We start from the raw sequence: 17,993 nt of genomic DNA on the forward strand, positions 1-17,993 counted from the left end.
CGTTACCCCCCCCCTTGTCGACTAGCCATCCCCTTTTTTAATCCAGCTCCTCACCCGGTTCCCACGTAGCCGTATCTCCCCCCGACGGCGCCCTCCCGCCTTGACCACCCCACCCCGTACCAGCTCCCCCTTCTCCCCAGCAGCAGCAACCCAGTTAAACCCCACCCCCCCCCCCCCCGCTAGATCCTTTTCTAGCGTAATTGCACCCCCCATGTTGCTCCCAGAAGTCAGCAAACTCTGGCTGACCTCGGCTTCCCCCCATGACCTCGGCCCCCACTGTGCGAGGCCCCCTCCTTCCTGCTTCCCTGTTCCCGCCATGATTACCATAGCGCGGGAACAAAGCCCGCGTTTCCCACTTGGCCCCACACCTAATGGCCGGCGCCCACAATTCCTCATCCCCCCCCCTTCCCCCACGACATGGGGAAGAGAGAAAAGTTACAGGGTCGCAAGATTAACAACTTGAGAGATCATCCCTTCCCCCTTTTTCCCCCCTTCACCCCACGTAATCACCCCACCACTTTGTCCCAAACGTTCTTTTTCTGGCCCGCCTATTCCAGCTGCTCCTCCACAATAAATGTCCACGCCTCTTCTGCCGTCTCAAAGTAGTGGTGCTTCCCTTGGTGTGTGACCCACAGTCTTGCCGGTTGCAACATTCCAAATTTGACCTTCCTTTTGTGAAGCACCGCCTTGGCCCGATTAAAATTCGCCCTCCTTCTCGCCACCTCCGCACTCCAACCTTGATATACGCGGATCACCGCGTTCTCCCACCTACTGTTCCGAGTTTTCTTCGCCCATCTGAGGACCATCTCTCTGTCATTATATCGGAGAAATCTCACCACTATGGCTCGAGGTATTTCTCCCGCCCTCGGTCTTCGCGTCATAACTCGATAAGCTCCCTCCACCTCCAACGGGCCCGTCGGGGCCTCCGATCCCATTAACGAGTGAAGCATCGTGCTCACATATGCCCCGACGTCCGCCCCCTCCGCACCTTCGGGAAGACCAAGAATCCTTAAATTCTTCCTCCTCGCATTATTCTCCAACACCTCCAGCCTTTCCACACACCTTTTGTGTTGTGCCTCGTGCATCTCTGTCTTCACCACCAGGCCCTGTATTTCGTCTTCATTTTCAGCGGCCTTTGCCTTCACGACCCGAAGCTCCTGTTCCTGGGTCTTTTGCTCCTCCTTTAGCCCTTCAATCGTCTGTAATATTGGGGCCAGCAGCTCCTTCTTCATCTCCTTTTTAAGTTCTTCCACACAGCGCCGCAGGAACTCTTGTTGGTCAGGGCCCCATACTAGACGGCCACCTTCCGACGCCATCTTGCTTTGTGCTTGCCTTCCTTGCCGCTGCTCTAGAGGATCCTCCGCAATCCGGCCACTTTCCTCTCCTTTTTCCATCTGTGTCCAGGGGGAATTCCCTTCTGGTTTACCGCACAGTGTTTTTAGCCGTTAAAATTGCCGTTGGGGTTCCTATTAAGAGCCCAAAAGTCCGTTCCACCGGGAGCTGCCGAAACATGCGACATAGCTGGTCATCGCCGCACCCGGAAGTCCCACAAATACCTCTTTAATCATCTGTTATTGCAAAGCAATGAAAAATGCCTAAATGCTCAGATCGTAGTTTCACTTTTTCTTTGAGCAGAGCACACACACAACTCTGACTTCTTCAAGCTTTTTAGTTACATATAACTGTTTTCATGTGTCTAGTGTTAATATATGAATCCACTTTGTGATTACCTCATTCCCTATGAGTGGTTGGTGCTTTATATCTTGTATTGTAAATAAGTTCAAGGTATTATGTTATCATAATAATATGGTAGTTTCCAGCTCAATCGTTTTCCTTCTATCAACATCACAAAAAGCAGATCACCTGGTCATTATTGTATTGCTGTTTATGGGAGCTTGCTGTGCACAAATTGGCTGCCATATTTCTGACATTATAGTATTTTCCAAATTTTTTGTCGCCTGGTATGTGATTCTGTGGGGGACTTAACATCATCATTGCTGGACAATCTGATTCATGCAATGCAATGCATGAATTTTGCATCCTGTGCCATTAAAGGTCAACACTCTTGGTTGCATTTGTTAGATTTCACCTGCGACTCCCAGTGAGCTTGCTAGAAATTCCAATCTGAAAATCCCTGAGGCAAAAATGCTGAGGAGAAGTTGAGATTTTTCTTTAATTCGCAAGTGGAGCCTCTAAAAATCATTTCAAGTAGCTCAACAAATGAGCATACATTTTACCCTCCACCGCAGCAGAGACGAGGTTTGAACCAGGTGGCTATTGTGTTGCTCCCTTATGCGTAATTGCTAATATGGGCGTAGGGGAAAGACACATACAATGCCGTAAGGCCACAAATACCTCTTTAGTCATCTGTTGTTGCAAAGCAATGAAAAATGCCTAAATGCAAAATGACAAAACCCGTGATTCTGAGTCTCCAAGGGTTTGTCTTCGGAATCTTCCAGCATTTAAAATGGTTATTTGCATTGACAACAATTGTTTTGACGTTAATACTTTGCTCCATTTGTAATTCATAGTGGGGTTCTACAATGCTTAGGAAAACAATGACTAGCGGACCCTCCTGCAATATCAGCATTTTGTTCTGTCAAGATGTCCCACAGCGCCATAAGTCACATTTCCACAGACAGTAAACAGTTTTTCATGGTTATGCGGGAGGCTCAGACACTGGCAAAACGCTGCAGGGATGGAGCATGGATTCCATTGCACTGCACCATCTTTATCTGTGATCTGGATAAAAACATGGATGAGCAATCCACCAATTCACAGATGACAAGAAGATGTATGCAAGTACAAGGACTTTAAACAAGGAAACAGATTGTATATGACACCAGATGGGACCGGGTAATGGGCCCGTATGTAACAAATGTCCTTCAGTACGGATTAATGCACATGCTTGGATAGAGATAATGCTGCACAAGAATGTACCACGTATGGTTGGCATTCAAGTTCAGTCACCATCGACCCTCCCACACGCCGCTTCCCTCTTCCAAATCCTCGTTATGAGCGAGAGCTCAGGAGATGAGCGGCGAGCGGCAGCCACACACCATGGAGTGAGAGCAGCTTCAAGTTGCAGGGTGGTGGAGTTAAGCTGCAAGCTGGAGAGGCGGTGAATGGGCGTGTAGGGTAATGGGAGAGGCAGCCCCAAAATGGTGCCACGAGGTGTCGTGTTGGGTGTTCCGATACACAAATGAATCAACACGGTTGTAGATGGTACAACTCTGTTTTATTGTTCTGTACAATAATAACTATTAACTTCTGGCTGAAGTTCGTACTTCACCAGCTAACCTGTGGACCCAGCCCTTGCACTATCTTGGTGAGGCACTCAGCACATGGTGTATGTCTGAGTGGCACTCTGTGAGCTCTGTGCTCTGAGCTATCTCCTGGTAGAATGAGCGGAAACTGTGGTGTTCCCTGTTTTATAGTGCCTGTGCTCTCACTGGTGATTGGCTGTGATGTTATGTGTGTGTTGGTTGGTCCAACTACCTGTCCATCAGTGTGTGTGTGATTGCACCATGATATGTTAATATGGATATCATGACATCCCCCCTTTTCACAATGATATGTGCCTACATGCTAATAAATATTGGTGTGTACTGAGTGCATACATGAGCGGGAACTGTGTTGTTCCCTGTTTTATAGTGCGTGTGCTCTCACTGGTGATTGGCTGCGATGCTGTGTGTGTGTTGGTTGGTCCAACTACCTGTCCAATAGTGTGTGTGTGATTGCACCATGATATGTTAATGTGGATATCATGACAAGAGGGTCATGTTGCTCATTGACACACAGCCAGCGTGAAATAACTTAAAAAACAAATCTCCTGAAGCTAAGCATGAATACCCGCCCCATCAACGAACCTGACTTTAAATCGAAACAACTTAAAATGTGATGATTTAAAGTGAAGGCTTACTGCATTAATGATTCTGACTTGGGTGTGCAGAGAACAATTTCAAAATTTGTAAATGCCACAAAACTTGGAAGTATTGTGAGTGGTGAGGTGGATAGTAATAAATGTAAAGAGGTGACACACAGATTGGTGGAATGGACAGACATGTGACAGATTAAATTGAATGCATACAAGCGTGAAGTGATACATAGTGATAGGATAAATAAGGAAAAGCAATATAAAATAAAGGGTACAATCCGAAAGGGGATGCAGGGGCAGAGGGACCTGGTGGTGTATGTGCACAAACCATTGAAGGGAACAGGGCAGGTTGAGAAAGAAGGCAGACAGCATCCTGGGCTTTATATGTAGAAGCATGCAGTGCTGAGCAAAGAGATTGTGGTGGACCTTACTTATTCAGCCTCAACCTTAGAATTGTATCCAGTTCTGGGCACCACGTTTTAGGAAGGCAATGAAGATGATCCACGCCTTCAGAGCAAGATTAACATGGTGCTCCATGGTCTCCAATGCCCTCTTAAGTCATGGTACCTGAAGAAGAGTGATGAAGACACTGAAGAGGGTGCAGAAAATATTTATGAGAATTGTTCCAGGGAGGAGAAACATCAGTTTCATGGATAAATTGGAGACTTTGGAGCCGCTCTCCTTGGAAAAAAGAACAGTAAGAAGTCTTACAACACCAGGTTAAAGTCCAACAGGTTTGTTTCAAACACAAAGCTAGTGTTTGAAGCAAACCTGTTGGACTTTAACCTGGTGTTGTACGACTTCTTACTGTGCTCACCCCAGTTCAACGCCGGCACCTCCACATCATGGAAAAAAGAAGGTTGAGAGGAGATTTAGTAACAGTGTTCAAAATCATGTGGGGTCCGGACAGAGTCAATAGGGGGAAACTGTTCCAATTAGCAGAAGGGTCAACAACCAGGAGCACCAACTTAAGAAGATTAAGAAAAGAAGCAGAGGCAACATGAGGAAAAAACCTTTTCACGCAGTGAGTGGCTGGGTCCAGAATTCACTGCGTGAGAGTGAGGTGGAGACAGATTCAATAGTGCTTTAGGGAATTGGATACCTATCTGAATAGAATAGATTTGCAGGTCTATGGAGAAAAGGTGGGGAAGTGGGATCAAGGTTGAGTAGATCTTACAGAGAGCCAGAGAAGATACAATGGGCCAAATGGCTTATTTCTATACTGTAAAATAACGTAAAGTCACCAGAGTTCCAGATGACCATAGGCTGCTTTCCCCTTTGAAGGAGAGAGCTGACTGGTGGTGATTTAACCTGAGGGCCACCACACCTCAGGCGAGGGGCACTGTTGAGAAGGTGGGACCTTCATGAATAACCTCAGTTGGTACAGGAATTGAATCCGTGCTGTTGGCCTTGCTCTGCATCATGAACCACCTGTCCAGCCCTCGTTCTATACTGTAACCATTCTATGATCCTAAGTATCCGTTCCCTGGTTTTTCTTTGCCTCCCGAAAGATTGTGTGGCCGTATGGGGGAAGGCGTGGGAGTGATAAGTGTACAAAAGTACCACCATGCCACAATGGGACCTGTTCAGTAGGCCAGCTGGTTTTTACTCTTCTATTGTCATCTGTTTAAATGTTAATAATTACCTTCAGGAACGTAAGGTCTGTGAGAAGGAATGGTCGAACAGGAGGAAGAAGATTTAGGTGCGTAATAGAAACTAGTCAGTTCTAGGATGATTACTACATAGCTGATACAAAAAGGATTTTTGTTATCTGCACACATCAGTGTGGGCACTCTTTTCACTGTATCGTTTTTCTGATCTGAGGCAAAAGACGGAACACTTTGTTGTCAGCCCTGTGCGAACGGGACACATGAACAACATGGCACATCTCAAATATCATGGGTGCCTCAAGAATGGCAATTAAAAAAAGAATCTCAGTCGTAGCTCAAAGGTAATCATATAATACTCATAGAATGGTTAAAGCACAGTAGGCTTTTCAGTTCATCATTTCCATGCGGGCTCTCTGCAAGGGCAAAGGTCCTCCACCCTTCTGCCAATGGAGACAGTTTTCCCCTGTCTAGATCTTCCTGTGATTTTTAATACCTCTATCAAATCTCCTCTCCATCTTCCCTTTAAAGAGAACACCCTCTGCTCCTCCAGTCTGTCTACGCAACTGAAGTCTTTCATCTCAATCAATGGAGTTTTCCATCTTTCATCTTCATGAATGTGTTAGTAAGCATAAAATATTGTAATTTTTAACCGTAATGGCTTTTATTCTCAGGAAACAATAAATTAGGAAGTAAAGCCTTTTCAATAACCACAGAATCTGAAAGAGGTTGACTTGAACTAGTCTCCAATTCTGCGCATTTTTGCATTTGCCCAAGCTTTTATGTGCTGCAAACATATATATTAAATGGGCTAGATTGAAGTAGGTATGTTGAGGAGGGGATTAAAGTATCAAAGGAACACGTGACATCATTCAGGAAATTAAAAACCAATGTGTGCTGTTCAGAACAAATGGCAAACGATACAACACAGAAGATAAACAAATAATCCTACATTTTTTACAATCGGCAAAAGCGTAAGTGACTAAGCTGATGGGGCAGATATTTTCAAGAAGAGTCGAGAAACCAAGAACACAGCTATCAAGTGATTGCCAAGCAAACAAAAGGTGAAATGAGGGGAAACTACATTTTAGCACAGCAAGTGGTGAGGGTCGGGAATGGCCAAGCTGTGGGGAAAGGTTAGAGGAGTGGATGAAGGAGAGTTCTTTGGCGGAGAGCAGCATGACCCAACAGGCTGAATGGCCTTCTCTGTGCTTATCGTTCTATCAAATTTTTTTAAAGCGTTGAAGTTAATATTTGAGATGCGCCGTTGCTCATGTATCCAGTTAGCATAGGCGCTATTTTTTTGTCATCAAAGCAGTACCTTGCTCTGTGACACAGATTAAAATAGGAATTTCTTAGAACAGCTAATTCACCATCATAACAGGCATTGCAGTTTCAGTGCAGTGGATGCACCAACAGATGGCACCCTTGTAATTCAAAAACAAATTGCTGAACATTTTGGGGCTTTTCTATTCAGCGGTTGAACATAGCATTGGCTTAGATTTCATAGCCATTAAAGTTAAAAAAAACACGGCCAACTGTGTTTGAACTTCAAGTGCACTTGCACAGGTTGTTAATGTTTAATAGGCTGAGTTTTATCTGAGGCACTGAGACAATTGCCATATAACTTACAGAGCCAGAATGAAACCTTAGGATGCTCGGGTTAACTATTTGAAATTGTCATCTTAAAGCTATACATACTGTCAAAATAATTAGAGTTCATACTACATTTTAGGGATGTGTTTGAAATGACCACTTAATAGTTCTACATTATACAAAACTATTTAACATGTTTTCTCTGTGTGGCTTTTCTAGAAAGATAATTTAATATTGTGTGTTTTCAGTCGATTTCTGTAATGTTTCTATTATAAATATTATTTTCATTCTCCCCATTTTGCTGCAGTATTTGCAAGACATTGAGGCAGAATACTCTGAAAAAAATGTTGCTCTTGAGTAATCCCCCCAGAGCCCTGTGTGTTACTTTCCCTGTAAGTACAGACAAAGACAAAGAATCATTGTGCACACAATTGAATCATTTCTCCTTTTTTTTCAATTATTGGTTCATCAACTTGTTTTCTAAATTATTGTGTCTGATCTCTCTAGCTCATATGAAAATAACAGTTTGAACCATCATGTTACTATTGCTGACTTGCGACTAAATTTGTTATCACGGTTCATCAGGGAAAAGGATGATTTTTCATTGCCAATCACCCAAGCCCATTAGCCTGATCGAAGCATAGAATTTGGTTTCTTGAAAACAGAAAGTCCAGTAGACTCTGCTTAGCAACAGAAAATGGTAATAATTCAGGGTTGGCTAAAGAGCGGTGTTGCGAATGGGCGTGCTCTAGTGGAACAACCAATGAGAATGATCTTGTTGCCTTAGCAACTTGCTTGTCCCCTCTGCTGTTGTCAGGACTAGCTCAATTACAGGCTGCGGTTACTTGTTTCACTTGAAGCTAGTTTTAAAACATCAGCTGCACAATAGACATCCGAGCTTGGCCTCAGACATTCAATAAATCAGATTGTCCGTTCATACAACTTGAGGAGCATTTTGGGAGCATTAGAATTGTGTTCTTTGTTTCAGAATTTATTCAGGAGCTAGGTCGTAGAGCTCTAATGTAGTTACAAATTAGTTAATAATTAGCTAGGGACTCCGCGTTGCAACAGATTTGTCAAGTTGTAGTCGTGTTTTAAGTTGGAACAGCCACATTTTAGTGTTGAGCCGATATTATGCTTTGGGAGTTCAGTGCTGATTAAGATCGGCGATGGAACATTTTTTTTGTCTTAGCCCTAGCTGAGAATGTCACATGGCAGATGCAGTATATTTTGATGGAGTATAACATGGCATGCCCATTGTCCTAATGATTTACAGCCCTGTCATAAAGGTGCACTCAATTGTATTATTAAGGATGCGTAGATATACTCCAGGCCTTCTTAATGGTTTTTTCTCAAGTTTCTCAACAGTGGATATAAAGCCCTATTGGAAGATTTAGGAATTATAATTCTCTTGGTTTTTAAAATAATACTTTTTTGCCTGTGGCTGATGGAGTGACAGAACTTGGAGTAGGTTCAGAAATATCCAGTTATTAATACAAAGTAACTGTGTTGGAAAGAAATGTAGGAGAAAAATGAGGCTTCGTGTGAGAGACGAGAGAAGTGGTGAAGCAAATAATAAGAGGTGGCAATGTCTACTAAATGGCATTATTTTACAGGGAGGAACACGAGAAAAGAATTAGAGTGAGAGATAGATAGATTGCTGGAGCTGACAGCATAGTGTTCAACAGCAGCCAAGAGAGCAAGTAGAATAATTGAACCTTATAGCTGAAGGAATGGTGCACTCATTTGGGAAAGTGCTGCTGTTCACATGTATAATTATGGCCAGAATAATATGCGAGTCGTTCAGGGGAGGATGCACCAAAAGCAACCAAATCAAGACTCGGGATTAGGCCTTCAAGCCTAAGAGGGAGAGGCTACAGAACCCGAGAGTATTTAAACTGGAGGATCTTATTCAAGTATGCAAATCCTAGCCAGTCGCCCTGAAATTCCACATTGTCCGAATGGACCCCTGGCACAACTAAGTCATTATTTTTTTATCTGGGGTTATGATGGGATCCTTTGCAAAAGTGTAGGCCCAATATATCTAATGCAGCCACATAGAAGGTATTACCTCCTATTTAGATGATAGTCTCTATATTTACTGACTATACACAGAGTGGTGAATGGATGAAGTGAACATCCACTGGACGCAGTGTCTAGATGACAAATCATTAAGTTCCCAAAAGAGTTGATTACGCACTTGATTAATAATTTGACATAAAGCTAGTGCTATCGTGGAATACGATACTGGGGACCAGCTTGAATCTAATCCATCTAGCTGCTAGATACAGTAGTTTCTTCCAGTCCAGTATATTCCTAGTTTGCTAAGATGTGTACCCTGAACTTACCATAATAGTTGGTGTTGGGTAGTGATCTGGGGTCATCAGAGCAGTTTATTCAGTCCAGCTATGTACCCAGTGCTTAATCTCCATTCAAAAGACCCCAAGCAGTACGCTTGTGGGTACAGTAACCACACTGTCCTGGCCAGCTGATCCATTTTAATACAAGCTTTACCTTTTTTAATTGAATTTAATTTATTCTTTCTTGGGATGTGGCTTTCACTGATAAGTTGGCCATTTGTTGCCCATCCCTAATTACCCTTGATCTGAGTGCAGAGGACAGTTAGGAGTCAACCACATAGCAGTGGGGTCTGGAGTCACATGTAGGCCAGACTGGGTAAGGATGGCAGATTTCCTTCCCTAAAGGGCATTGGTGAGCCAGATGGGAGTTTTTTTAGTGATAGCTGATAGCTGTCATGGTCACCATGTTACTGAGACTAGCATTGTATTCCAGGTTATATCAATTGAGTTGAAATTCCACCAGCTGCTATGGTGGGATTTGAACTTATGTCTGCAGAGCATGAGCCTGGGCCTGGGCCTCTGGACTATAAGTCCCGTGACTTTGCCACTGTGCTACCATCTCACCTAAGTTTTAATATTGCTGAACTGTGATAGGTGCTTTTCTGAGAGGATTTTTCTTATTTCAGTTGAATTGAGAGAGAGGACGTACTCAATAGAGAGGAAAAATATGTTCGGTGCAATCCCCGCCCCCCCCCCCCCCCCCCCCCCCGCACACCTCCCGTGGTGTATTTTGCGGCGGTGGAAGCAGCTCGCCATCTGCCAGGGGCGGGATCTTCCGGCCCCTGTGCTGTCAGTATTGTTCCCTGTTGTTAACACACCCCGTTCCACATTGGACCGGATGATCCCATCAGCGGATACAGCCGGAAGATCCCACAGGTTTTGTTCAATTAAAAACCAGAATGGGCCTTTTAAAGCACCAGGGTAGGGATTGTCTCTTTAGGCACGGGTGGGGCACTGGGGATTGCCAATATGCTGCCCCAGTTCTGAATGGGTCCCTGACCGACAACCACCACTGATAGGAATACAAGAAGCAGGAGTCTCAGGAGTAATCACGGAGGGAATCCTCCCGCCCCAACTCTTCAGATAAACCTTTAATAATTTATAGTATCTGTTGTTTCTTAGTATTCCATTTGCAACCTCAATTTTGATGCACTCTAGACAGGCCTGTCTTTCTATGAGAGGCCATATCAGAAGAATCCTTAAAAATCAAGCTGCATAATGAGGTTTCATTTTCATATCCACAAAGAATTTTGGTGAATTTGTTCAGCATGATCTGCCTTTATGAATCTGTTTCACTGTGCAAATATTCCCTTCATACTTATTAATCTGTGTTACTGCAGAAATATTCCCTTTGCTCATATCAAATGCTCTGAACAGCTTCTTTAATAACAATCCAGTATTTTTTTCATCCTAGATGCCATATTAGTGGGCTAATAGTTCTCAGGAACTTCTTTCCGACCTCCTAATTCAAAACAGAAAACATCGGCAGCCAAAGAAAAACTTTTAAAAGAGGCGGATTGTTTGTTTATAGTTCAGCGACATCAGTACCTTTATTGTACTTCATTCATCTGTTTTCTGGACTGCAAATGGAAATCTAAATGAGAATTCATTGCTTGTCCTTAGCTAGTTTTTTATTCATTCGTGAAAGGTGGACGCCACAGGCAAGGCCAGCATTTATTGTTCACCTCTAATTGCTCTTGAGAAGCTGGTGGTGAGCTGCTTTTTTCAATGTCCATGTGGTGTAGGTATGTTGTTTGGGAGCGAGTTCCAGGATTTTGACCCAACAACGATGAGCGAACGGCAGTGACACAGTTTCAAGCCCAGCTGATGCGCAGCTGGCTGGGGAACCTGAAGACGGTGGTGTTTCCATGAATCCGCCAGCCTTGTCCTATGAGATGGCAGAGGCCATGGGTTGGGGAAGGGGCTGTCAAATTATCACCATTGTCAGGATGACAAAGGCAACCGGCCTCGCCGAACCGTCCTCCATTGTATGGGACAGAACTGCCCCTATCCCATACGGCGATGCATCGCAGGTCAGAGGATGGGTTCTCTCAGGTCAAAATGAACCAATAAGCTTGCAGATTGCAAGATCTGCTTTACATATTCGAAGGCTTGTTCCTGTGGCTCCTTCCAATGCCAACAGTGATGTTTCCTCAACAGCATATGCAATGGCTCGAATGTCATTGCGAGATTTGGAATAAAATGACCATAATAGTTTACCATTCTGCAGAAGGACTTTATTTCTGCCACATTCTTATGTGCTGGGACTTCTATAATGGCTCTCACCTTAACTCCATGTGGGTGCATTTGAATCCACTTTCAATCCTGTGTGGATTCAAGTGACCTCACCAGCTTGGAAAGTGCACTTTTCACATTTGAATGGGATTCGCGCATCTCTGAATCTTCCCAACACCTCTTGTAATCTTGCAAGGTGTTCCTGATGTGATGTTCCTGTTATTAGGACTTCATCCAGTTCGATGACAGCCTTTTGGGATGCCTTGAAGGTAATTTTCCATTGTGTGATGGAATATCGCACAAGCCGAGCAGATGCCAAAAGACAATCTGGAGTATTGAAACAGGCCTTTGTGTGTGTTAATTGTTGCAAACTTTTGAGAATCTTCATCCAGCTCCAGCTGAAAGTACGCATGACCGGGTAGAAGTTTGGTGTATGTGAAGCCCCGCAGCAACTTTGCATAAAGGTCTTCAATTCAATTGCGGACAACACGGGGCACAGTGGTTAGCACTGCTGCCTCACAGCGCCAGGGACCCGGGTTCAATTCCAGCCTTGGGTTACTGTCCGTGCGGAGTTTGCACTTTCTCCCCTTGTCTACATGGATTTCCTCCGGGTGCTCCGGTTTCCTCCCACAGTCCAAAGATGTGCAGGTTAGGTGGATTGGCCATTCTAAATTGCCCTTAATGTCCAAAATGGTTAGGTGGGGTTATTGGGTTGTGGGGATAGGGTGGCGGCGTGGGCCTAGATAGGGTGCGCTTTCAGAGAATTGGTGCAGACTCGATAGGCTAAATGCCCGTCCGTCCACACTGAAGTGATTCAATGAATTTGTGAAATTTAGTATTTGTCAACTTGAGCTGCCTGGTTTATTGTAAGCTTGTAGTTCCCACATATCCTAAAGGGTGGTCCGGCTTTAATGCAGGACAATGAGGGGGTTGCCCACTCTGAAAACTGCATGGGTCTGATAATTTCCAGTTCTTCCAGGCATTTAAGTTCAGCTTCCACTTTTTGGTGTAAGGTGTAAGGGTCTGATCTCGCTCTGAAAAACTTTGCTGTTGAGTCTGGGTTGACATAAATCTTGGCCTTTACTGCCTTTATTCGACCCAACTCATCTAGAACATGTCTTTGTATATGTATAAGACTTCTTGAAAGACACTGGGATGGACTCTCCACACCCTCGCACAAAAATCGCAGCCAGCTCAGGGGCGGAGAATCCATGTTCCTGCAAGAAATCGGGACCAGTGCCGGTTCCCCGATTCTGTGGGCTGCGAAAAGCGGCATACTCAGGGAGTACGCCGCGGCGCCTGGGACCTACCTGTGGCCATTGCCAGAGGCCCGCTCAGCCATTCTCCGCCCCCTACCGGCCAAAGTCCCGTCGGTGTGGAACTAATGTGCTCCAGCCGGTCGGGATACTCGTGTGGCGGCTGCAGGCTCAGACCGCAGCCGCCCTGGTCGGGATCGGGCCGATCGGAGGCCAGGGGGGGCCTTATAGGCGGCCTGGGAATGCTTGTGCGGGGGTTGAGGGTTGGGCGCACAGCCGATCGGGGAGTCTCTTTTTTGGGTCTTGCTCCACGGTCCAGGTCTGCCATGGAGCACAGTGCAGCCACTGGAGGCCACCGCCGTGCGCATTCGCGGCTTCCGACCTGGAAGTGCGGAGGGCCGTATCTGCAGCCAAAGCCACGAGGTCTACTCCGGGTCCTTGCTAGCCTCCTGCAGAGCTGGGAAAGTTGTGTCCCTTTGATCCAAGTATTTCTGGCGTACAACTATACCGTTTTGATGCCGGCGTGGGGACGTAGTCCCAATAATGGAGAATCCAGCCCTGCCTAAGATTTTAAATATTTCCAACCTGTTCAACTTGATCTGGCACAGACAATCCCGTTTCATAAGGTTTGGTCAATGTCCCTCGACAATGATCACAGGTCACAGGGCAGCTTGTTGCTGATATGACTTTGGAGTCACGGTTGTTCCTCAAATTCTCCCAAAATGAGACTATGGGCGGAGTTCCCAGCAAACTGGCGGGGCGGGCCACTCCGGGGCCGAGGAGTGGCGTGAACCACTCTGGCGATGGGCCGCCCTGAAGGTGCGGAATCCTCCACACCTTCAGGGGCTAGGCCGGTGCCGGAGTGTTTGGCGCCACGCCAGCCGGGGTGGAAGGGCTTGGCGTTATTCCAACCAGCACCGAAGGGTCTCCACCGGCCGGCGCAAATTGGCGCATGCGCGGGAGCGCCAGCGTGTGCTGGCGTCATCCCAGCGCATGCTCAGGGGGGTTCTTCTCCGCACCGGCCATCGCGGAGGTTGACAGCGGAGGGAAAGAGTGCCCCTACGGCACAGGCCCGCCCGTGGATTGATGGGCCCCGATCGCGGGCCAGGCCACCGTGAGGGCATCCCCCGGGGCCAGATCCACCCACGCCCCCCCCCCCCCCTCCCCCGAGGACTCTGCAGGCCGCCCGTGGAGCGAGATCCCACCGGTAAGGACCTGTTGTGATTTATGCCGGCGGGACCCGGCGAAAACGGGTGGCCACTCGGCCCATCGCGGGCCGGAGAATCGCCGGGGGGGGCCGCTGCCAGCTGCCGCCGACCGGCAGGCCGTGATTCCCGCCCCCGCCAAAAACCCGGTGCCAGAGAACTCGGCAGCCGGCGGGGGCAGGATTCACGCCGCACCCCGGCGATTCTCCGATCCGGTGGGGGGGTCGGAGAATCCCGCCCTATGTCCCCACGCCGAAATTCCTATTAAAAAGTTGAACTAATTCAATTCCCTGCAGGAGATTAGCAGGGACCGGGAGTAAATCTCACAGCTTTAGCTGCGGATACGGGCCTCGACATATCAGGTTCGGAGTCCGCACGCGGCAGCCTCCAGCGGCCGCACCTTGCTCCATGGCGGACTCGGACCGCGGAGCCACACAGAGAAAGGAGACCCCCCCCGACCGGCAATGCACCCGAAGCTGAAACCGCGCAGATCTAATCCCCAGCCGCCGATAAGGCCCCCCCCACCCCCGACCAGGGCAGCCTGGGACTGAGTCCGCAGCCGCCACGCCAGCTTCACGACCGGCAATAGGTAGTTAGTTCCACGTCGGCGAGAACTCGCGGCCGGTCGGGAGCGGAGGATTGCTGGGCAGGCCTCTGGCAATGGGTCCCCGGCCGCAAGGCGTACTCTGCGGTCACGCCGATTTTTTGGGCCCGGAGAATCGCCAGACTGGCGCCGGGCCCGATTACAGCGTGAAAGTCGATTCTCCGCCCCTGCACCAGCCGCGATTTTGGCAGTGGTCTGCGGAGAATCCAGCCCTTAGGGTCTCCCCTGTATATGTCGCTAACTTAGCTGTTGTCTCACTCAAGACCAAAGGCTGAACACCTCCTTGAAGATATTTAAATGTTTGTTCACCCACAACTGTAGCCGTCGCCCCGGTAACGACCTCCATTTTCAGTGGTCTTCCATTTACTGTGAGGACTATCTCTCTTTTTTAAAAACATTTTATTAGGGTATTTGTAGTTTTTATAATAATAACAATAACAGCAACATAAACATGGTTCATAAAACATTTCCATCCCTAGTCCGTGCTTCGCACTGTGAGGACTATCTCAAGTGGAACTGCTTTGCTCACTCTCACCACATTTAATGTGAATGTTTCAGATTCCTCATCTGAATTATTTTCACTTTGTTCCCTGGTACAGTGGTTTGCAGTTTTTATTAATCGGGGCGGCAATGTGCCCGGACATGGCCCTTCCTATTGCCCCAAAATCAAATAAACTCTGCAGCAGCATGATTCCTGGGGGTGCTCTCCTCCGCACTGATAACAGTCATCTTGATGTCTGGGCTGACAGTCCAATTTCTTTCCTGGCCACTGACTACAATCCTGTTCAAGACTGAACTTCCTCTGGGCCTGTCGACTTGGCTGTGCACTTTGCAGCCATACCGCCCCACAGCAGGTTCACCTCGCCCTCTTGCACACTTTGAAGCTCTGACATTCCCCTCTGAGCACACCCGGTCGCCTGGACGGTCTCAATCACCCCATCTCGGGTGATCTTCGTTTCAGCCAGAAGCTTCTTTTGCACACGTATATTGTTAATACCGGATGGTAAACAATTATGAAATTCTGCACCAAACTGACAATGCTCAGCAAGTTGCCTGAGTCTGACAACGAAGGCGGAGTCCTGGGTCCCTGATGCCGAGTTGAAGTTGTATCGCTTTTGTATGACCAGGGGTCTGGGGTTGAAATGCTCCCTGATCACCTTCACCAGCCGGTCAAATAACTTAGTGTCAGGGGCCCCGGAGTTGTCAAATTTCGTATAAGGTTGTAGGCTGTTGACCCACAAACTGTGAATACGATAACCTCCTGTTTATCCTCCCCATTATTTCATTTGCCGTGAAGAAGTAACAGAGTCGCTCGATATACTGACTCCAGACATCAGCCCCCTGATCGAATGAATCTAAATTCCGATCACGGGCATTTTTCACTCACTATTCTCTGGTATGTGATGCTTCTCCGAATCTGAGTTTGTCTTGGAGGCATTCTTTCCCCTATCAAAGTCGACAACTGCGGGCTTGCAATCGATCCGGTTTATACTTGCCTCCAATGTAATGGCTTGAGGCAATAGCAAGCAGACGGTAGTAATGAAGAACAAAGGGCTGGATTCCCTGATTCTGCGGCTAAGTGCCAACGCTAGCATGGGAACTGTGCCACTTTACGACACCAAAATCGGAGGCGAACCCTCACCGATTCCGGGACCGGCGAGGGGCTAGCAGCAACAACTGGTTCCCGCGCCAATAACGGCCGGAGAATAGACAGGTCCATGTCCGCGCATGTGCACGGAGCCAACCTGCAGCGGTCGCGCCATACAACATGGCAGGGCCATGCACAGACCCAACATGCCAAATACGACCCCACAGGACAACCCCTGGCCAACCCCCACCAGTCCCCCCCAGGCATCGCTGAAGCCTCACCATACATCAGCACGGCTCTCGGCCTACTGTTATGCGGCTGGACACAGTCCGCGGCCGCCACGCGGGGTTCCCGACCGCTCAAACCACACGTCAACCGCACGATCGGGAACTCAACACATTGGGACAGAGCATCGGGGAGAGACTTCTGATGACACGCCAACGCCGTTCCAACGTCGTGCGGCGAGTGACGCGATGACGCTGGTTTTGAGGGGGCGGAGACTCGAAAACTGGCGTCAAACCGGCGCCACCCCCGATTTGGGTGTCGGAAGGGATTCTCCACCCGATTGCCGATTACGATATCAGCGTCAGGCAATGGAGAATCCCGCCCAAAGTGTTTATTGGCAGCTAACAAGGGTAAATTATGTTCAAACACACAGGGCGGAATTCTCCTTCCCCAGAAACCCATAATGCGTTCCTCAATGGGACGGAGAATCGGGCGTCGGGCAAAATCAGGATTGGCGCCAGGCGCTGACCCGAAAGCCATGCTCCGACCCCTCACTGATTGCTTGAACGAGTTCCACAGCGCATGCCGGCAGGAGCATGGAAATAAATGCAAAAAGGTCTTAATGATCCATTAGCATCTATTTGGCGGGTCCAGCGCCCTATGCTCGGTCTTCCCATGATTCTCGGCCGGGAATCACGTGGGTGAGGTTCATTGGTGGTCTCAGAAATTGTGAACCTGACATGGTGGACCTCGCGGTGGGCCGAGGGGGCAACCCCAGCACTGCAAATCACATCCCACACACCCCGCACCGCACAGCAGCCCCCAACCACCGGTTTGCCTGGGTGCACCCCCTCCCATCCCCAACTATGGGTGTGACCCATCCCCCCCTCCCAGGATTCCTGTGATTGAGAGACTCCCCCAGGGACCTCTGTAATAGGGGAATCCACCAAGGGACCCCCCAACAGGGACCCCCTACCTAAAGGAACCCCCTTCACAGACTCCGTCCATCATAGACATTCCCCACTCACAAAGCCCCCTCTCCCAGAAAAGAGGCCCTGTCTGAAAGCTAAAGAGCAATCCTGACAGGGGCTGTGGCAAGCATGATAGCTGTAATACTTACCTTGTAGCGCCACATGTCCATTCCTTGAAGGAGAGCAGCTGTGCCTGCGTCTGGCTCCCACAGAGCCACTGTCTGCAATCCATTCATGACTTTTAGATCATGGTTGTGTTTGACAGCTCATAAAAAAACATCTCCAGCTTTGATCCACTCATATCTTTTCACGCTTCAGTAGCCTAAGTGGTGAAACCCCAATGTTTGTAGATTATGGCCACATCAAAGAGAGATAAGTGCAGTGCAATCACCCGCTTGAGTGATTTGAATGCCTTTAGTCTGCAAGGGGATCATAAAACTAGTGCAATTCAGATCGGGTGGAAGAACAG

General features: G+C 47.7%; 1 protein-coding gene across 5 annotated transcripts in view; it reads left to right on the forward strand.

Moving 5' to 3' along the window:
* plcb1 (phospholipase C beta 1) overlaps nucleotides 1-17,993 on the forward strand; it is a 1,179,298-nt gene that overhangs the window by 1,133,641 nt on the left and 27,664 nt on the right. For 2 of the 5 annotated variants that reach the window (XM_072506120.1, XM_072506128.1), the window contains exon 33: nucleotides 7,388-7,472. The exons of the other annotated variants lie outside the window; for them this stretch is intronic. In XM_072506120.1, the coding sequence (XP_072362221.1) occupies nucleotides 7,388-7,441 (54 nt within the window). In that variant the 3' untranslated portion in view covers nucleotides 7,442-7,472. The remainder of the gene's footprint in view (nucleotides 1-7,387; nucleotides 7,473-17,993) is intronic. 5 annotated transcript variants of the gene reach the window in all.

This window comes from Scyliorhinus torazame, chromosome 1 (assembly GCF_047496885.1).
Source record: "Scyliorhinus torazame isolate Kashiwa2021f chromosome 1, sScyTor2.1, whole genome shotgun sequence".
Classification (NCBI taxonomy): Eukaryota; Metazoa; Chordata; class Chondrichthyes; order Carcharhiniformes; family Scyliorhinidae; genus Scyliorhinus; species Scyliorhinus torazame.